Below are 20722 nucleotides of genomic sequence, written 5' to 3'. Positions count from 1 at the left end.
AAAGCCAAGAGGTACTTCTGTCCATTGCTAGTCTCCAGGAGGACCCTCTTTTTTGGAAGTAAAAGCACAGATTATTTGTTTTTTAAAAAAGGTAGGGCAGTGAGGGTAGAAGGAGACAAAACTGTACAAAGAAAACCATAGAATCATAGAACTGTAGAGTTGGAAGGGACCATAAGGGTCATCTAGTCGAATCCCCTGCAATGCAGGAATCTTTTGCCCAGCATGGGGCTCAAACCCACAACCCAGAGAGTCTCATGCTCTGCCGTCTGAGCTATGCGCCCTTTTAAAGGGAGGTTGTCACCTGCCCTGGGGTAGGCATCCGATTGGTGAATAGAATTTTTTTTTATTTCAGAAATCCCTGTGGAAACCCTTAAAATTGCCATTAAGGCTACAGAAAATGAATTGGCTCCAAAGGCCCATCAGGCTTAGATGAATTGATTTCTAGTTTCAGAAGTCAGATTTGCATTTCCCCTCTGCTCACACCAAGGATTTCCCCCCTTTTGTTTCTTAGCGAGTGGCAAAGTAATTTATTGCAACCAAGAGCAGGATTCCTTTGCACAGGGTACACTTGGGAATAATGAGCACTTTTACATGTTCTCTTTCATCTTCGCCTGTGAAGGCTCATTATGGAGAGCTCTGGGTTCATCCCGGATCTCCTGTCCCTCGTCCGTGCTCTCTGTTTGGATCCTGCCTCTTTTGACCCTGATCCCGCCTGCTTTGTTGCAGATGAGTGGCAGCATGATGAGCGTGTTTAGTGACAACGACATTGGAAATGTGGACGTCCGCGGCTGCATCCAATTCTCCCTGCAGTATGACTCCAGGAAGAAGGCGCTGCATATTCAAGTCATCCAGTGCCGAGACTTGGCTGAAGCCAAGAAGCAGCGATCAGATCCGTAGGTTTGGGGTTGGGGGGCTTAGAATCATGGAGTTGGAAGGGACCCCAAGGGTCATCTAGTCCAACCCCCTAAAATGTAGGAATCACAGCTGAAACATCCATGACAGACCACCATCCAACCTCTGCTTGCTCTTAGCTGTCACTTGTCAGCTTCCGTGCAACTCCCTTGATCTATCCAAGCAGCACAACTATTGCAGGTGGGTTTTTAGAGCAGGTGCAGGGAACACCAAACCCAGCGGACAAATGGGGCCCTCAAGCCCTTTCTGTTTGGCCCTCTCCCCAGACCACACCTCTCCCTGGCCCTGCTTTGCACCCCAAGAGTTTTTGCCTGGCTGGAATGTCTGATGACACCTCTTGCTTGTCTGGATGGAGCATATGTGATTGCATGTAGAAATTAGCCTAGCTATCACACCAAAGTAGCATTAACACCGCTGCTCTTCCTTCTTCCGCCCAGGTACGTCAAGTCCTACCTCCTTCCTGACAAATCCAATCACAGTAAGAGAAAAACTGCTGTCAAGAAGAGGAGCCTAGATCCCATCTTCAACGAGACCCTTAAGGTGAGGGTTGTGAGAGCACTTTAAGGAGGATGTGGATGAATTCAGGCCCGTGCAGAAAGAGGGGCAGCCAGGTACACTTGCCCTGGGCCTTGGAGGGCTAAGCTGGCAGGGTGGCCTTGCCAGGGGCCTGCTGGACTTACATTGTCATGCCAAGAATGCCCTGTTTTTCCCAGCCGATGGGGGACTCCTGCCCTGGCCCTCAGACAAGCTCTGCATGGGCCTGGGTGAACTGGAAAGGGTTCAGAGGACTGCAAGGAAGACAGTCAGTGGGGTATGGGAAAAGAGTCCTGTGAGGATGGGTTGAAGGAGCTGGGCATGTGTAGCCTAGAGAAGGGAGTGCTAGACAGGGACTAGGATACCACTCTTTAAATACCCAGACTACCCCCAGGCAAAAGAGGACTTGGTTGCCCCAGGCGGCAGGACTATATCTTACGAACTTAACTTGCAGAAGGGTTGATTAGGCTCGTTCCCATTGTTTTGTTTTGTCCTCCCTTTTCTTGCTTCTCTCCTCTTCCTGCCCTCCTGCAACATTCCTGGCTTTGCAGTACAAGATTGAGAAAGCTGACCTGCAAGGCCGGATCCTGAACCTCTCTGTCTGGCATCACGATGCCTTGAGCCGAAACCTCTTCATGGGAGAAGTGGAGATTGCGTTGAATTCCTGGGACTGGAGCAACACGAGTCCTCAGTGGTACAACCTCCAGCCTAGGGTAAGTTTCCTCCATACAGAAATTGCAAAATGATATAAAGGATTCTGTCGTAAGACAAACAAGCAAAACTACAGCAACCAATGGTCCTGGCAACACCCTATTTCACTGGTGGCTGCTCACACATTTTCCCTATTGCCCCGCTCCCTCATTTTTAGCTTACTAGGGTGCTGCTTTATACGGAGTCCAACCATGGCTCTATCCAGCTCAGCAGTGACTGGCAACAGCTCTCCAGTGTTTCAGGCCAGGGTCCTCTTCCAGCCCTCTCTGGCAACCACAGAGGTTGGGCCTGGAACCTTCTGTGTTTGGAGCAGTTGCTGTGCCACTGAGCTATGACTGTGCCCATTTGGACACCTCTTTTGCGAGCAGAGTAACTGGAAGAAAGCAGACAGAGTTCAGGGAGAAAAGAAACTGGTCACATTTTGCCACTAGCAAGCTGAACAGAAAATGGGGCTTGTCTTTCCTAGGCCAGGGGGGAAACTCCTCTGAACAACCTTTTCCTCCCATCTCCTCCAACTTTCAGGTCTCAATCAACTTCTGGCCTCAGATTCTTCTTCTTCTTCATTGACAGCTAACTCCCAGACTGGCTCGAACTTGCAGCCAATCGGAGTCTGTGGTCATCCAGACCAATTACAGAATTATCCTTGTGTCATCTCTACTTTGTGCTTCCAGCACATTTAATGCAAGGCTGGGCAACACTGAGGGACCCGACTGGGGGGGGGGGGGGATTTGTGTGTCTGTGTAGTGGGGTGCAAGCTGGAAGTGGGCACAGCCATAGCCTAAAATGGGTGGGGATACCTTTTTTCCTCTCAGGCATAGGCTTTATGCCACATTGAGAATGAACTGGGCCCTGGTTTCCCATTTGTTTTGCAAGCAGCGTTGGAAATGTCACCTCTCCCCAAAGCTAGTTCATCAGACTCATGCAGTGCTGCAGGTAGATTGTGGAGGTGGATGGGGTTAGGACAGCATAACTGGATCTGCTGCACTGAGTGCTGAGCCTAGGGGGCGCCACAGGGTGTCGCAACTGTGAAGTAGTGCATTGAGCAGAACGGAAGATGAGAGACCGGGCTGCGGGTGGGCAAATTTTCGCCTCATGCAGGGTGCTGCTGAAATTTGAAAGAGCAAGGTCTGCCCCTGAGGTAGAGCAGAGCCATGGTGGGTTGTAGACACCGAAAGCATTATCCTCCTTGAGTTCACCTCATTCCCTTTTAAAGCCGTCCAAGCCGGTGACGATCGCTGCGTTTAGCAATTCCCTGGCGGCGTTTCCTCAAAGGGTGTGCCTGTGAAGGGCTCAGTGCAGTGCAAGTCATCCCTGCAACCCAAGCAGCAACTGTGCTCATTCCACAATAGTCGAAAGGGCTTGCTGCATCAGTAAGCTGGTGCAATCAGTGTCTGAGAGCCGTTGCATAACCCCCCACAAACTGTTACATTGTTTTTCTCCCCACCCCAAATGCACCTCTTCCTCTTGAGCATTTCAAAACCTGCTTCTGGAGAATCGCCCAAAACAATACTCAGACACCACTCAGGGCTGGGCCTGTCCCATCACTGTGTCTTAAACTAGAGGGTGTTTAAAGCTTTGTTTTCCTTTCTTAAACATCCAGGGCTTTTTGCTGCTGTATGGGTCAGCAACTGAAGGCCCAGGCCCAATCTTGGCTCCTCAAGGGGCATCTCTTGGCTTCAGAGCTGCCGACACTAGAGGAGGCAAAAGAATGCTCTGTGTTTTTTTTTGTTCTATCTATCTCCCATCTTTCCTCCAAGAAGCTTCAGTTCTCCCCGCTCCCCATTTTCTCCTCGCAACAGGCCTGTGAGGTAGGTTAGGCTGAGAGCTGGTGAATGGGCTGCCCAGTGGGCCTCATGGCTGAGTGGCTGCTGTGAGCCCTGGTCTCCCAGCACTCAAACCACCACACCAGATTCTCTGGACTGAATAGCAACAGGAGTTGCAGAAAGAATGTTAGAAAGTGGATGGCTTTGAAAGAATACGGGTCAAACTTACAGAGCATAAATATGCTTCAGAGCACCAGTCATCGGAAATGGCAGGATGGGAGAGGCCTCCTGCACTCGGGTTGAACTTGCAGGCTTCCCATGGGCATCCTGGTTGACCACAGGATGCAGGACTAGATGGGTGACTGGCGGGATCCCCCAAGACTCTTACATTCATCTCGAAGAGTAGCAAGGGGGAGCCTTAGTCCATCATTCCACATGCCTTTCTCAATATGGGCCGCCAGCAAGCACCGTACTCCAGCAAGGATATTGTGTGTTTACGCGATAAACCAGGTCAGATCATTGGTTCTCCTAGCCTGCTGGCAGGGTCTCACACAGAGGTCTGTCCCATCCTACCTGCTGCCTGAGCCTTCTAACTGGAGATGCAGGGGACTGAGCAGGTGTTCTGCCAGTGAGCTCCTCCCCTTAAATGGCGGCATTAGATGGGAGTCTGAGCCTTGACTTTGCACCCTTTGAGATGCCCCCTCTGAGAAGTCTAGTGGCTTATGCAGGGTGCCATTTGCTTTTCCTGAGTTTCTTCTTTCCCTTTTCATTTTAAGAATAAGCTAATAGCTTTCTGTGCATATAGGAAACTACTTTATACCGAGTCAGCCCAGTCTAGGTCAATAGCAGCAGCTCTCCAGTATTCCAAGCCAGGGACATTGCTTGCCCTACCTGGAGGCACCAGAGATTGAAGCCGGGACCTTCTGCATACAGGGCGGATGCTGCTTCTGCTAACCTATAGACTGTCCTCTATTTTCTTGGTTGCAAAATGTTCAATGCAAGATGTTCTATTGACCATGCAGGAACCTCCCATGTGGGTGTTGCTGTTCCGTCACAGAGGGAGGAAGTGACACAGAAGGTTTTCTCTTCCCGCTCCCACCTTTTGTGATGGATTTCCTTTGCTTCTTTCCCAGACCTCGGTCACTCCTGATGCTCTCTGCAGCCGTGGCATCCTCAACCTGGCATTGAAGTTCATCCCGGCTGGATCAGGAGGTGAGATCAAGGCCCTGTTTCTTCCAGACCTCCCAGCAGCAGCACCACCCTCTGGGTTTTTGGATTGGGGCGGGTGGATTTCTGCAAGCCCCCCCCCAGGCCGGTAGACATCAGCTCAATTTGACTTGGCGGGGGGCTGGGGGGAATTCTTAAAGAAATATGGGAACCAAACTGATGTTCCAGAATCTACGACTTAAGGGAGATGTGCTGGGAGGTGAGAGGCGGGGGGAAGCTGGAGGAATCCTAACTTCCTTCAACCCTATAGAGCAGGCACCCCCAAACCCGGCCCTCCAGATGTTTTGGGACTACAATTCCCATCACACATGACCACTGGGTCCTGTTAGCTAGGGATGATAGGAGTTGTAGTCCCAAAACATCTGGAGGGCCGAGTTTGGGGGTGCCTGCTATAGAGGCTTGTAGACAGAAAAGTCTTGAGGACAGAAGCTCTGCCGTGTGTATTGGGTGAGTTGTTGTCCTGACAGCAAAGGAATTCCGTTGGTCTGATGTCTTTGCGAAGAAGACATGCCAAATGTTCACCTGCCATCTCTTTACCTTCGCCTATATTAGCTGGACTAATGGAAGCCCAAAGCGATTTTGTTCATTACATTTACATATCACTCATCCATCTATTTTCCTTATTGGACAGTTCAGCAGAGTAACTTGTAAAAAGGCTGGAAAAAGCGAGAGAAGGAAAGAATAGGCAGATGAATTATAGCCTGATAGAATCAGGGAATGGAATCCCTGATTATTTGTTTCAAATGTGTGTGTAGAACATAGGAATCTGCCTTATACTGAGTCAGGCCTTTGTCTGCCTAACTCAGTGTTGTTCACACGGAGTGGCAGCAGCTCTCTGGGGTTTCAGGCAGGGTTCTCTCCCAGCCCTACCTGGGACCTTCTGCATGCAGGGCGGATGCTCTCCGACCAAGATATGGCCCTTCCCTAGGGGTATTGCTGTTCTTCTGTACTTGGTATTCATGGCGCCTTGACAAAAAAAACCCTCAAAAAAACATTGGTATAATAAAAACCAAATGCCAGAGTTAAAATCGAGAGAACAAGGTATCATTCTACATAAATAGCAACCATAAATGCGGCAGTTTGGATAGGAGCAGACAGATCAACCCAGCAGAAGACTAAGTAAATAGTCTTCTAGTAAATTGCCCGATACTCAAAGGTAATGACGAAGGCATCAAGCAGATCTCACTAGGGAGGGATCTAGTCCATCTTCATGAAACTACAGGACTGGTCACCTACCTAACCTCTGCAGGTATGGTCTACCTCCTCTCAGTGATGTCAGCTGCTTGAAAAGGTTCATATGGGGTCAAGTGACCTTCAAGTACCCTGGTCCCAAGCCACTTAGGGTAGAGGTGGAGAACCAGATATTTTTGGGACTCCCTTAACCCCGGACTAGCATGGCTAATGGTCAGGGTTGACAGATATTAAATTCCAGCAGCATTTGGAGACCACAAGTCTCCCACCCCTGATTTAGGGATTTAATCAGCTTAAGAACCAATAGCAGTTTAATCTGTCTTGGATCCAGCTGTCAGCAGGAGATTCCAGCTACCAGCAGGATTGGATCTAAAATTCGGTAGGTGTTGGGTCGGAAGAGATGGTGCTTGGCCTCTGAATCCACCTTGACTGTCACGGCTTTCTTTCAGGGGAAGGGCTTCCTCCCACTGGCGAGCTTCACATCTGGGTGAAGGATGCGCAGAACATCATTCCCCACCGGGGCAGCACAGCAGACTCTTTCGTTCAGTGGTAAGTGCCTGTTGCTCTTGGGTCCCTTCCAGATGACCTGTCTATTGAGCATGCATCCTGATCTGTTTGCAGAGTTTACAAAGGGGGAGCTCAGTCAATGCCTGTTATTTATTTAGCATTCATTCTGACTGGTGTGTGTTATGCAATGTTGCATCAAGCCGTTGCCATCCCACATTTTCCAGTGAATTTCGCCATCACTTTCCTTGTTGCAAAAATCCTGATTTTGGGGTGGGGGGTGGGGAAGTGGGTTTGTTGCCAACAGAACCAAATCAGCTTTTAATTAGGCAACCTGGATTTGCCAGGATGTGACTGGATCCCATCAATCTGCAATTGTCCTTAAGCCCTCTTGCAGTGGGGAAAGGTCTAGGGTTAATGGAGGGGAAGGGGTGGTTCAAATGCTAAGCAGGGCATTGTATGCAGCCTGATGCATGTTTATAAGAGCACGTTTCCCACTTTGGACTCCGAGTGGGCAATCACAGTTTGGTTTTTAGAACGAACTCCTTGCCTATAGAAAACCAGCCCAGCAGGGAAACAGCTCTGGTGGGCCTGCTCTCCTTGCCTGGCTAGTTTTCTATCTGCAGGGAGTCTTTTTGTTCCTTCTAAACTATAATCCATCACCTGTGCTGGGTTCTCTCCCAGTCCTACCTCAAGATGCAGGGCTTGAGCCAAAGCAGATCCTCTAGCCACTAGGCTGCAGAACCTTCCTTGTCTCCCCTTGCAGCTACATCCTCCCTGACGACAGCAAGGTGAGCCGGCAGAGGACTCGCATCGTGAAGAAGAGCCTCAGCCCCACTTTCAACCACACCATGGTTTACGATGGGTTCCAGGCCAAGGACTTGGCTGAGGCATGTGCAGAGTTCACCATCTGGGACCAGGAGACATTCTCTAAGCAGCAGCTCGGAGGCATCCGGCTCAGCCTTGGCACCGGTGAGGCAGCAAAGTGTTGTGGGAATGTTGGGTTTTGAGTTTTAGACTGTTGGGTTTGTGTTGAATCTGCACCTTATTGAGGGGAAATGAGCCAGGCACTGGATTCCAGATTAGAGGGGGCCCTTAGTACACTGTCCCCCAATTCCTCAGTTGGGTTATGTAGGCCTGGTGTCAAACAGTAACAAAGTTCCAGCTAGCAGTGGAGAGGGGGGCCAGGGACTCTTAACTTTCCACAATGGCTAAGAGTGTTGTGGGAAATTTAAAGGGTGCTCACCCAGAGCTGATGAGAGCATTGGAGGGAGAGGTGGGCAGGACAGAGGGTGCCCAGTAATGCCATGTTCCAGTGCCTTGCAATACACCTTTCTGTCTGATGGTCACTACAAGCAAATGGGTGACTGATTCAGAGCCCTTCTGCTTCCACACAGGGAACAGCTACGGCCTGCCCGTCTCCTGGATGGATTCAACGGAAGAGGAGCGCCATGCCTGGGAGATGGTGTTCAAGCAGCCTGGGCAGTGGGTGGAAGCGAGTCTTCCCTTGAGGACCAACTTGAACCCTAGGACTTAATCCCAAACTACAGCAGGACACCCGTTCTTGGGACAATGGAGGAAAAGCTGATTGGCTTCCCTAGCAGCAGCCTCCTGGATGCAAATGAACAGGCCCAGAGTCTCTGCAGGACTTGCAACCACAGTGGTTTCTGAAGGGCAGCCCCTGGCAGGGGGACAGTAGATTTGGTGCCAGGAGCCCATGGGCAGGTTCAGCCTGGGCTGGCTGCTCTCCCAGACTTAAGGAGGGAGGTGAGCTGGCCAGACTCTTAAAAGGGCCTTCTTTGAAGGCCTTGCGATGGTTTTCACACTGTACTTTAGGGGACAGCAAAAGATGCCCCATGACAAGAACCATGCTGTGGCTACTTCCATCTTCAATCTCCGTCCATCTGCTATTGATATTGACAAGAGGCAGTGTCATGCTTTGTTTAAAAAAAATTTATTTACTTCCTCCACCCTGGGCATTGCATTTCCATCCTTGTTGGTATTATGGCAAAACCTGAACAATCCCACCGTTTCCTTTCTGCCGTCCAATGGGACACCCAGAGTATCATTTCCCAGCCTCAGTGGCTGCTACACTAATGACTCCTGGAGCTGTGTTTTCTGCAGCAGGCCAGAGAAGAATCACCATTCAGCACTGCTGTGAATGATGCAATCGGGGCTTTTTCCACTGCTGACTCTGAAGCGACCTCCAACCCCTTGCAGGGTAGCTCAGAATCTCCCTGCCTCTCTTCCTCTGAAATCCAGGTCACAGGACAAAGCACCCTTTGTCTTCCTTTGTCTCAAGCCGAGAGAGAACTGCAGCTTTTTGCAGTGCTACAGAAATCATCTTCTCCAGCCGTGATTTGCTTGAGGTGCCAGAATAGACCAGTACCACCTTCCCCATCACCAAAGGATAAATGGAAAGTCAGTTCACATCACCTCTGTGTGAGGGCAAGTCTGGAATCTGCTTACTGCTGGAGAAGAAGGTCTATGCCAGCCAGAGCCTGCTGTCCTCCAAACAGATTAAGGGCTTCCCTTGGCCTGGCTCTTGCTCTGCTTCCGGCTGTAACTTCTGGCCGAGTGTTTGCCGATGCTCCGAGATGGCTTTCCAGAGGCGGCACACCATCCCCCCTCTGCCAAGACAAGACCATGGAAAGATTCAGATGGTGAACATGCTATATTGCGCCTCTTGGGTCATTGAGCTGACGTGACTTGCAGTGCTCCAAGTGACAGGGCACAGCAGATCACTGGAAGATGCCATCCAAACACCTGGACCACTCAGAACCCAACTAGACACAGGGGGTGATGCTTTGTACACAACTTGAATCAAGTGCCTTAACCTTTCAGCTGCTGCTTCCTAAGTAGCCTCCATGCTAATGGTGTTTCAGCTTTATAAGAGGTAGCAGCACTTGGGTTGCAGTCCCTCCGAGCAAGGATACTCAGGCTCCAGGCCTTCCTCCTGGGCTAACTGCAACTAAGTTCTGTAACTATAATAAATAGCAAAAAATAAACAAATTCTGCTTAAAATAATCATAAGTGCCTTACTAGATCTGATGACGACTCTTCTGTGTTGTGTTGAAAATGAAGCCAAAACCACCCAGGGGAACAGCGGAATGTAATTATGCACTGTCCCCTCTCAGGGAGTTGTGCACAGGGAAAACACACGGCTGCCCCGTGGACTCCGCATTTGCAGCAGCCCCATTTGACTGCTCTATTAAAAAGCACAGAGGAATGCGTTGCGCAAAGGCAGCCATCGACCCACCGCAAAGACCTCAGTGAGGAAGGTACAGATCTGGGAAGTCCATTTTGCAATCCAGACCCAATGAATTTCTTAATTGCCCCTACCTGCCCACCTAAGCTGCCTCTCACCTACCTGATACGGGTATACCGGAGGTCGTCAGGCGTAGCACAGTTGAGCAAGTCAGGCAGGGTGAAGCCATGGTGTGAGAGCTAGGAAAGAGAGACATACAATTGCTTTAGCTGTGGCTGGCCAGAGAACAGGGAAGTTGACAGACACCTACCCACTCCAGAGAAACCACCTCTCTGGCTGAGAAAGGTAATGGAAGTGGAGAAGAGTGTTGTGCAATTATTATTGTTATTTATTTATTCTTATTAACTGTCTATACTGCTCTTCATCCAAGGATCACAAGGCTGTTTACAATATAAAACCACAAAAATACATAATGCAGTCACAAACCAAAACCATACCTCTCCTCAATTTAAAAGGCCAGAGATGGTTTAATTAGCCACAGAGAAATATTTTCGTGTGGCACCTAAAGAGATGTAATAAAGGCACCAGGCGAACCTCCTCGGGGACAGCATTCCACAAATGGGGAGCCACCGCAGAAAAGGCCCCAACTCTCACGGTGGCCAACCAGCTGCTTGGAGAAAATGCCCACTTGTGATTCCCAGCAACTGCTTCTGACTATGGAGTCAGGGCATAGACACCATGGTGAGTAGCTGTTGATAGCCTAGCTTCCCCTGAGTTTGTGTAATCCATTTTTCTGGCCATCCCCACTAGTGACCAACACCACATCTCGTGGGAGCAAATTCTCCAGCTTGTGTGAAGAGTTAACTTCCTTTTACCTGCTCTGAGTTTCCCAATGTTCAACTTCATTGAACAGCCCCAGGTTCTAGTATTATGAAAGAGGGAGAAAAACCTTTATATTTTTCTACACCATGCATGGCTTTACACACACCTACTATGTCCCCGCTTACTCATCTTGCCCCTGCCTGCCCAAATTAAAAAGCCCCAGAACTTTTCTTCACGGGGGAGTTGCTCCAACCCCTTGATAATTTAGGCTGCTCTTTTCTGAAACTCTCCCAGCAATAAAATGTCCCTTCTGAGTTAAGCCAACCCAATGACATTCTCTTCCCCACCCCCTACCAACTGCATTTAAAAACAGGCACTTCTGCCTGGAGGCTGGGCCAAACCACGGAGCCAGGAGCTGATGCTTAAAACACCCCCCTCCAAAAAGGAATCTACCGTTGCAATTGTGGCTTTGTCAGCCCCATGTTTTTCCAACCACTCGGCGAGGACGGGGTCTGCAGTCTCTTCTTCTCTCTCCCAGGAATGCATTGGGGAAGTAGTGTCTCCTGGGAAAGCAGGTGAAAAAAGGAAGAGGTTTTTTAAAGGTTTCTTCAGTGCCTTGTGTGATTAACTTCTGCTTCCTAAAACCATAAAGCATGATCTTCCCACAGCACTTTGCTTTAGGTGCGTTTTGGTTCTGAAAGGCACCCAAACTGGCACCTTGCGGGGAGCGGGGAGAGAGAATGAGATGATGGGACAGTGGGCTAAAGATGCCACACACACAATGTCTTGTCTGGAGAAGAGGAAGAATGAAGTGTGTATTTGTATGTGAGTGCACAGACACATGTGCACAGGAGTGTGGAATAGGACACAACTATCACTGCATATCTGTGTGTGATGTTGCACAAGCACAGAACAGGATACTGGTGACGAGAGCTGCTGCCAGTCAGTGTGGACGGCACCAAGCTAGATGAACTAACAGTCTGACTTGGCTGGGTATATAATTTCAACTTGTTTAGCACAGAGGTAGCATAGCTCTGCTTACAGCTCCTCAGGATGGAGCCGATTCCAGCCTGAGCCTCCTGGTGCCCGTGACCTTACCTCTCAGCTTGGCTCCTCTTAGAGCCCAGGAATCTGCTTCCACACTCCACAGTGCCTCCTGCAGAAGCTTCTGGCATTCCCGCTCCTTCTTCATCAGCTCCCACTGCAGCCTGGCAGGGCCAGAAAGGGTTAGAGAGTGAACTTGCTTGCAAGTGCATGCATAAAAAGATTAGAGTAGGGGTCAGATTGCTCTGCTAGCGTGTCCAACTGCGAAAAAGTAGGTTGCATTTGAGATTTTGGTGTTCCTGGCTGCCAGGGCAGTCACATCCTCTGCCCTAGAAATTCTCATCCTACTGAGGAGGAGTGGCTGGGATTAAGCCCAAGTGATGAGTGGATTCCGCACATGCTCAGACACACTCTCCTTTAATGCTACAACACGTATTTCAAAGGCCAAACATTGGCACTGAAAACAGGTTGCTGTGCTTTACAGCTTCTGCGGCTGGGCCCTGAATGTAGCTGCATAAGACTACCCTGTGCCAATGAGTAGTCAACCTGGTGCCTGCTGGATGTTGCTGGACTATTTCCATCATCCCTAACCACTGAGGTCACTGGCGAGAGTGCTGCTGCGCTCAGGTTCCTCTGGTAGGCTTCCCATCAAGGCATGTGGGGACTCAATGGGCCTTTGACCTGAACCATCTGGGTTCTCCTTGTGCCGTTAATGGACTTGCTTGCCGGGGCTGGTAGGAACTGGACTCCAGCGACTATCGGTGACCACCATTCTAACACACAGCAGGAGGAGCCATTGTGATGCTTCCTTGAGATGCTGCTGGACTCCAGCTCCCATCAGCCCCAGCAAGTATGCCCAACGGCCAAGGATGATGGGAGTTGTAGTCCAACAGAATCTGGAGAGCGCCAGCTCTGCTCTAAAGCCCTCAAAAAATGGGGCAGAGGCCTGTTGACCCTTTGCTGCTCACCCCACCCCAGCCTAAAGGAGGGAAGCCAGAAAGGGCTTACCTTCTTGTCTCTGCCTGCAGTTCATTCAGCTGAGCCATGAGAGGCAAACGGCCATTCAGGGAATGCTGGGAGTCTATCCAGCTGCTGCTGCTGGTGCCGATCCCAGAACTTGGTGTGTCCATGCTGTCCTTGAGGGCAAGGTCCTGGCTTTTCAAAGACTGCAGCTCCTGGGGCAACAGGCTCTCTTCCTCCTCATGGCTTGCATGTTCGTGGCCTTCCTCCCGGGAGGACCACGGCTTCACCTTGAGTTCTGGAAAGGCAAAATGTGTGTGATAGAAGAGGGGCGACGGGTGGGCAAGGCAGTTGCCCAACATAGTGGCAGACAGCGGTGATTCCACAGCTCAGCGGAAAGAGTGCATGCGGTGGCATGCGGGAGGACCCCAAAGCTGTTCCCTGGCACCTTCGCTCAAAAAAGCACATTCCCAACCGTTTGTGCCAGGAACACACACAACACACACACACATCCCGCGTGGTGCAGTGTTGGCCTAGGACCTAGGAGACTGTGGTTCAAATCTCCACTCAGCCATGCAGCTCCTTGGGTGACCTTGGGCCAGTTACTGCCTCCCAGGATAAAATGAGAAGGGTGAGAACCACAAACACCACCTGGAGTTCCTCGAATGAAATGACAGAATATAAATGCAATAAACCTTCTTCTTCAGCTCCTCAGACCCAGGGTATTCCAGACCGTATTCAGAGTGAGCCAACCGTCTATTCCACCCATTTCTCCTACCTGTCAAGAGGATGGTGAAAGCTGCCTGGACCGCCTGCCCCATGAGGTTATCCAAGGCGAACACCCAGTGAGGCTTGATCTGGAACTTCCGCAGCGCCTGCTTTACCTGTGGAGGTGGGAGACAGAGAGGAGACAGGCTCAGGGTGCCTCCTTCCTCTGCTTAGCTCTCTAGGCACTCCCTGCCCTTGCCATTCTGGCTGCACCAAAACACTGAATATAGTTGCCCCAGAGATGGCATTTCATAGGGTTGAGGGGGAGGACTTGTGGACTATCTAGTCTAGGGGTTAGTAATCCTTTTTGGACCAATCAGCACATTTTGAGAACGTGCTGTGGCCTGCATTTTGAATTTTATTCCTGCCCTTTGAGATGGTAGCTATCCCTCCTTCCTTTGTCTTATCTGCAAATTTGGTAAGTGTTCTGTCCATCTAAGACCATCCTGGTGGGATCCATTTTTCTTAACTAGATCCCTAAGACCCATCAACTGCAGCCAAGAGCTGGGCCAGTTGAGCAGACATACACCAGCATTACGGGGAGGATAAAAGGTACCCCTGAGCACGTGCTGAGAAATTTGGGGAGCGAGCTCTCATCCTTTCTGCAGGCAAAAATCACTCCGGCCTCCCTCCCAAGTTTTCTTCATTTTAAACAAGCAGAGATGAAACAGCAGCAACAGCTATAAAAAAAATCTAACAGTCGGCAGTCAGATCCTGCGGCCTTTCAGATGTTGCTGGACTACAACTCCCATGACCAACAGGCCCATGCTGGCTGGGGCTGATGGGAGCTGGAGTCCAACATAATCTGGTTCCCCATCCCTGGAGTGGTAAGGTGGAAAGAAAGAAAGCTGGATATTTATGATGCAGGCAGGTGCACGTACAGGAGAACTGAAAGAGTCCTGAAGCAGTCAGCTCCCCAGACAATCTTACTCGGCTATGAGTGATCACCAAAGAAGCTATATAGACACCCTCCAGTGCAAATATATATGATGCTTGTGCTGTGTCATGCTAGAACTTTCTCAAAGCCTGGTAAGTGCTTGCCGGGCTTCAGGAAGGAGGCGTGAGGGCTCTGGCAGGGTCCTAGGGGCCTCCTTCCTAAAGCTGGGCAACAGCTTACCAGATTTTGAGAAGGAGGTAGGATGGCTCTAGGACCCTGCCAGAGCCTCATGCCTCCTTCCCAAAGCCCGGCTTTGGCTGATGCTGTGAGGGAATTAAACGGCCTTGCATAGGGCAGCATATTACCAAGGTCCGCCCCTGAGCCCAGGGTGGCTTCCTGGGCGCTGCGAGGGAACACCGAAGACACTTTTCATGAGGGATCCCAGCCGCACCGACCCAAGCCCACTTACGGTGTCCTGGAAGGTGAAGAGGGGCGCTTGCAGCTGACAAAGGCTCAGGCCATCTGCCTGCAAGCTGGTCTGGATTTGGAGCAAGTCGTGAGCCAGCTGCTTGCGGTTGGGGGAGCGGATGTATCTCTTGAGGCAGGAGACCAGCTGGGAGATGTGGTCCAAGGAGACTGGGCTCTGAGGGGAAGGCGAAGAAGGAGGCCAGGCCTGGAACAGAGACACAACCGGAAACAAAACAGAACAGAGCTGAGGGCCAGGGGGAAAGCCATGGCACTGTGCCTATTACCAAGTGTGGGAATTCTGCTTTGCCTCTGTTTATCATCTCTCCTGCAGGGATGGGACGAGGGAGGCGCTGCAGCCCAGAAACATCCGTAGGCCTGCAGATTCCTCATCCCCCAAACTAAAAGCCAGTGTGGTGTCACAGCTGGCATGTTGGGCCTGGGAGAAAAGAGATCAAGTCCCTGCTCAGCCGTGAGAAACACACTGGGTGATCTGGGGCCAGTCTGAGGCTCATCTACCTCACAGGGTTGTTGTGGGGAGGAAGAGAACCACGGACGCCACCCTGCGCTTCTTGGAGAAAAGGTGGGATATAAATGCAAGAGAGAAAATAACTTGCACACTCCTCTCGGTTCCCCCTTTGCTCTGGGACTTGACATCCAGTGGCTACCCTACAATATTCATAATCAAAGGTTTGGGTGGCAGAAATGCTGCAGTTTCTCCCACGCCTTCCCTGGAGGTTGCTGAAGACCTGCATGCCCTGAGGGAAGGCAGAAGCAAGGGAGCCGGGCCAGGGAACACAGACACCAACAGCTCCCAGGTGGCAGAAGAAGACTCTGCCAGTTTTCTTTTTTATACAATGTATTTGTTTTCATGTTTAAACTGTAAGCTGCCTTGGCGAAAAGGGGGTATATAAATCCAGAATAAACTTGTGCTCCCAACACAACTTCTGCAAGAATCCACAGGGAGGAAGGGTTTTATTCATCTTCCATTTCTACATTTGGGGCTGAGGAAGGAAAGAGGAGGAACACACACCCCACCCACAAGGTTGGGATTTGGCAACGCTTTAATTCAGCCTTCCCCAGCCTGGTGTTTTTTTGAACTACAACTCCCATCAGCCTCAGCAAACATGACAAATGGCTGGGTATGTTGGGAATTGTAGTTCAACAGCTGTCTGGAAGGCCCTAGTTCCTTAGCCCACAAAGGCCCAAACGGTGCTTACCTCATCCTGGGCCTCAAAGAGCGCGGCGGAAATACTGGGCAGCTCCTCTGTCAGGACCTTGTGGAGGGTGGCTCTCCGCTCGCTATCCTTCCTCAGCAAGAACAAGCAGCCACTCTCCTCGTGGGAGGAAGAGGAGAGGCTGAGGTCAACATTGAGCGGTTCCTCAGGGGCCCTGTGTAGACACAGCAGTTGAGGGGACCGGATCCCGAAGGAACAGTGGCTGGGGGTGGAGGGGTGGGAACTGCTGACACTCTGGGGCAGCTGGCAATGTGAGCCATCCGTGAGAACGCAGGTTGTGCTGAATTCTTACCAGAAGCACAGATAGGAAACCTCATTCAGAATGAGGGCTGCATTCCCTTCGGGGGAATCTTGTGGGGGCCACATGCCAGAGCAACAAATGAGACTCACCAGGCAAACAAGAGCCATTGGGACCAAGGCCAGTGAGAGGTACCAAAGACCAGACTAAGGATTCTCAGGCCTTACCTCTCACTGACCTGAAGTGCTTTTGCCCAGCTGGAATGTGTCTTTGAACTGAGACAATGTCATATATATATATATATATATATATATATATATATAGGCCTAATTATTCAAGGTGTGCAGGGAGCACAAAAAGCCTTGAGATGGCAGTGGATCTGACCTTAGCCACAACTGCTTTAAATTATTTCTGTTGTCATTTGGAAGCGTGTGGACATTGCAGTATCGTGAGGAGCTGTGGAAAATATTAGGCACATGTGACCCTCCAGATGCTGTCTCAGAAAGCTTGGCCAATGGTCCAGGATAATGGATGTTGCAATCCAACAAGGTCTGAAGGGCCACACATTGCCCATCCCTGTTGTAAAGGAATTAACATTCCCCAGGAACAAATCTAAAAGGTTGTAATTGCTTTGGCTTGATTTACTTAAAGTACAGAGTGCATCTGCTCACTTGTTTAGAACAGAAATCATATTGTGACTTGCTGAAGAGTTCAAAAGACATCAGATTGCACACTGCTATGTTATCACAGTATTGCTGGTACTGGAAACTCGCAGTGACAGAAGCAAAGGGTTGCCACCAGGTGGCGGTCAGATCCTTCCTTATTTTCTCAGCCACCAATTTTGTGCACAACCTGACCTGACTAGTTTAGAACCAGTATCAAGGCTGAAGAAGACGGGCCAGCAATTTTGGCTGGACCATTCACGATATTTACCATCTGGCCAAAACCGCCATTTGAGAGAAAGATGGCTTTCGTTTCTTTGCCTCCTCTGCTTCCTGTTTTTAAAAATAGCATATTTGTTTGCATTTTCTGTCTTGTATGCCGGGGAGCCTATGCCTGATGGCAGGAGAAGTTTTCCACGCATGTGGGGCCACAAATATTAATGTGGCTGCCACTTGACACCTCCTGGACCAGGAGCAGCAATGCAGCTGCAGCTCAGGCACAGGCAGGTTTCAAGACAGAGCTAATGTGCATCATCACTGTGGCAATGTGGATAGGCAGTAGAGCACACCAAGTTTCCAAGTAGATTAAATCGTCTGTTCAGACACCAATACTTTTGTGGAGTCTCAATTCCATGGGGCACAAGCTATACTGTAAACCTGCCCAAGTTAAGCTCCCCACTCCCTGCTTCCCTTCTGTTCCAGGTCTTACCTGAGATAGGTGGGCCTCTGAGCCACTTCACTGGTGCTCCGAGACAGAGAGACATTCAAGGACTGCAACGATGAAGAACGTTTCTGGGACTCGCTGACACCCTCTGCTGAAATCGACCTTTCTGGCACATTTGGAGGAGACAGCTCGTCTGTAGGGAGAAGAGAGAGGAGTGCAAGGCTGGCAGCAAAGTAATGCTGAGGCACCTCCCAAACAATCAGGAGCCCAAGCCTGACTTGGCTCACAGATTGATTGATTAATATAATAAATAAATAAATAATTTATTTATTTATACCCCACCCATCTGGCTGGGTTTCCCCAGCCACTCTGGGCAGCTTCCAACAAAATATTAAAATACAATAGTCCTTCAGATATTAAAAGCTTCCCTAAACTGGGCTGCCTTCAGATGTCTTCTAAAAGTCTGGTAGTTGTTTTTTCCTTTGACATCTGGTGGGAGGGCATTCCACAGGCGGGTGCCACTACCGAGAAGGCCCTCTGCCCGGTTCCCTGGTTCCCTGCCTTACCTGTCACCACTGGGCTCCTGGATTTCCTCCTACTGGGTGCCTTCAGAAAGGGTTCCTGAAGCAAGGCAGCAGCAGTCGCCCGCTTGTCCGGATCAGCCTCAAAACAACTCAGTATAAAGGCCTTGGCTTCATCCGACATGGAATCGGGCACCTCGGGGTGGATCTTGAACATGCCCACCTAAGAAAAGGCAAACGACTGGCAATAGTATACACACAGTGCACCACCCGAAAACATGGGTCTTGCTGTTCATTTATGGTGGGAATTTACAGGCCAGGGTAGTCAGCTCCTGTCGGTTTTTAAGAAATGAGGAAGATGTTTTATTACACCAAGTCAGGCTGTTGATCCATCCAGTTCAGTATTGGCTGCACAGAGTGGCAGTGGCTCTCCAGGGTTCCCGGCCTATTTGAAAATCCCAGGGATTCAACCAGGCCCTTCTGCATGTGAAGCACAACATGTTCTGTCTCTGAGCTACAGCCCTTCCTCTTTATGAAAAGACACTAAGTCAAGGGCAGAGGCCTTGGTTTGTCAGAAGTGCTGGGTCACAGGCTGTTTATGGAACTATCCTGATCCTCAAAGCTCAGACTGAATGATGAAGGCTGCTGTATTCTGATTGCTAGCCCATCTACAAAGCTAAGCAGGGTCTGGTATGGTTTCCAATTGGCTGGGGGGGGGGCACGTGCTGAGATTCCTGCATTGCAGGGGGTTGAACTAAATGACTCTCAGGGTCCCTTCCAATGCTACAACTATGATTATATGCAGGGTCTAAATGGTGCAAAAAGATCTAATGGAACATATACCCTAAAGGACTGCACTACTTGCATTCACAAATAAACCAGACTTGCTGTAACAGTCCCAGACAGAGGCTGGTGCAACTAGCCAATGAGTTGGCCTGCTCTGCTGGTCTTCCACAAAGCGCTGAGCAACCCAGGAATACCCAGCCCTAGAATCATCTAAAAGGAGTCTGCTGAGAGGGCTGGGGAGCTGATGATGACCATGTCTTCCATAAACCCTCTCTCCCTGGCTGCAGTTAGAAGGAAAGGTGAGAAGGAATGCCATGCTGCTGAGAAAAGGGAAATTCCCCTAGAATCAGAGCTGCTTCGGGACTAGGCAGCAAGTGAACCAGGGAAGAGATTGTCAGTCCACTTGGACTATCCATTCTCATTTACTTCTTCCTGCCTAGTGGAGCAAGTGGGCAGAGACTGTTAGAATTCCTGCTCCACGATTGCAGTCATGGGATTTTTGTCTATCACATGACGGTATATGTTTTGATTCCACAGAGTGGGAAGTGACAGAGACAGGATGTTTGTGTTACTGTGTTCCGTGAAGTGGGACTATTGTCCTTTGTTCTTTTTCTCTTTGCTGTCTAATGCTAGAGAGAGAGGGAGCCATGTTGCAGTGCTCTGTGTGTGTTTATATGTAAATAAAGTAGATTAGCCAAAATGCTGAGTTGCTGAGGTCTGTTACGCATGATGTACAAACTCTGCGGATCCCTAAGTGTGCCGGTGTCAGTTGGCATCGGTCGCTGTGATGTTCAGGCTGAAGGGCCTGCTCCCTTCCAGGGCCTTTTCCAACTGGCCCAGGGGGCGTGGCCCAGGCCCTCTCTCCCGGCTATAAAGGGACTCCTGCTGCAGTGAGGCCTCGGACCATCGGCTGGGTGAGGACTGCAGGGCCTGCTCCCTTCCAGGGCCTTTTCCAACTGGCCCAGGGGGCGTGGCCCAGGCCCTCTCTCCCGGCTATAAAGGGACTCCTGCTGCAGGAAAGCCTCGGACCATCGGCTGGGTGAGGACTGCCTGGGCCTGCTCCCTTCCAGGGCCTTTTCCAACTGGCCCAGGGGGCGTGGCCCAGGCCCTCTCTCCCGGCTATAAAGGGACTCCTGCTGCAGGAAAGCCTCGGACCATCGGCTGGGTGAGGACTGCAGGGCCTGCTCCCTTCCAGGGCCTTTTCCAACTGGCCCAGGGGGCGTGGCCCAGGCCCTCTCTCCCGGCTATAAAGGGACTCCTGCTGCAGGAAAGCCTCGGACCATCGGCTGGGTGAGGACTGCAGGGCCTGCTCCCTTCCAGGGCCTTTTCCAACTGGCCCAGGGGGCGTGGCCCAGGCCCTCTCTCCCGGCTATAAAGGGACTCCTGCTGCAGTGAGGCCTCGGACCATCGGCTGGGTGAGGACTGCAGGGCCTGCTCCCTCCCAGGGCCTTTTCCAACTGGCCCAGGGGGCGTGGCCCAGGCCCTCTCTCCCGGCTATAAAGGGACTCCTGCTGCAGGAAAGCCTCGGACCATCGGCTGGGTGAGGACTGCAGGGCCTGCTCCCTTCCAGGGCCTTTTCCAACTGGCCCAGGGGGCGTGGCCCAGGCCCTCTCTCCCGGCTATAAAG

The 20722-nt window shown here is 50.7% G+C and overlaps 2 protein-coding genes across 8 annotated transcripts in view; one reads left to right on the top strand and one right to left on the bottom strand.

The window, feature by feature from the left end:
* SYTL1 (synaptotagmin like 1) overlaps positions 1 to 9869 on the top strand; it is a 36754-nt gene extending 26885 nt beyond the window's left edge. For all 7 annotated transcript variants that reach the window (XM_083455421.1, XM_083455418.1, XM_083455417.1 and 4 more), the window contains 7 exons: positions 727 to 893; positions 1350 to 1452; positions 1998 to 2159; positions 5054 to 5132; positions 6788 to 6887; positions 7609 to 7814; positions 8240 to 9869. In XM_083455421.1, coding sequence (XP_083311547.1) covers positions 727 to 893; positions 1350 to 1452; positions 1998 to 2159; positions 5054 to 5132; positions 6788 to 6887; positions 7609 to 7814; positions 8240 to 8379 — 957 coding nt within the window. In that variant the 3' untranslated portion in view covers positions 8380 to 9869. The remainder of the gene's footprint in view (positions 1 to 726; positions 894 to 1349; positions 1453 to 1997; positions 2160 to 5053; positions 5133 to 6787; positions 6888 to 7608; positions 7815 to 8239) is intronic.
* The window catches only part of MAP3K6 (mitogen-activated protein kinase kinase kinase 6), a 43823-nt gene continuing 31878 nt past the window's right edge, over positions 8778 to 20722 (bottom strand). The window contains exons 20-29 of the mRNA XM_083454727.1: positions 18355 to 18532; positions 17834 to 17981; positions 16207 to 16378; positions 14991 to 15194; positions 13655 to 13760; positions 12925 to 13174; positions 11971 to 12080; positions 11326 to 11435; positions 10213 to 10289; positions 8778 to 9472 (exon numbers count right to left, since the gene is read on the bottom strand). Coding sequence (XP_083310853.1) covers positions 9328 to 9472; positions 10213 to 10289; positions 11326 to 11435; positions 11971 to 12080; positions 12925 to 13174; positions 13655 to 13760; positions 14991 to 15194; positions 16207 to 16378; positions 17834 to 17981; positions 18355 to 18532 — 1500 coding nt within the window. The 3' untranslated portion in view covers positions 8778 to 9327. The remainder of the gene's footprint in view (positions 9473 to 10212; positions 10290 to 11325; positions 11436 to 11970; positions 12081 to 12924; positions 13175 to 13654; positions 13761 to 14990; positions 15195 to 16206; positions 16379 to 17833; positions 17982 to 18354; positions 18533 to 20722) is intronic.

The sequence above is a fragment of the Podarcis tiliguerta genome (genome assembly GCF_965153285.1).
Source record: "Podarcis tiliguerta genome assembly, chromosome: 8".
Taxonomy (NCBI): Eukaryota; Metazoa; Chordata; class Lepidosauria; order Squamata; family Lacertidae; genus Podarcis; species Podarcis tiliguerta.
The sequence above is the reverse complement of the archived record's forward strand: the minus strand, read 5'-3'. Positions and strand labels throughout refer to the sequence as shown.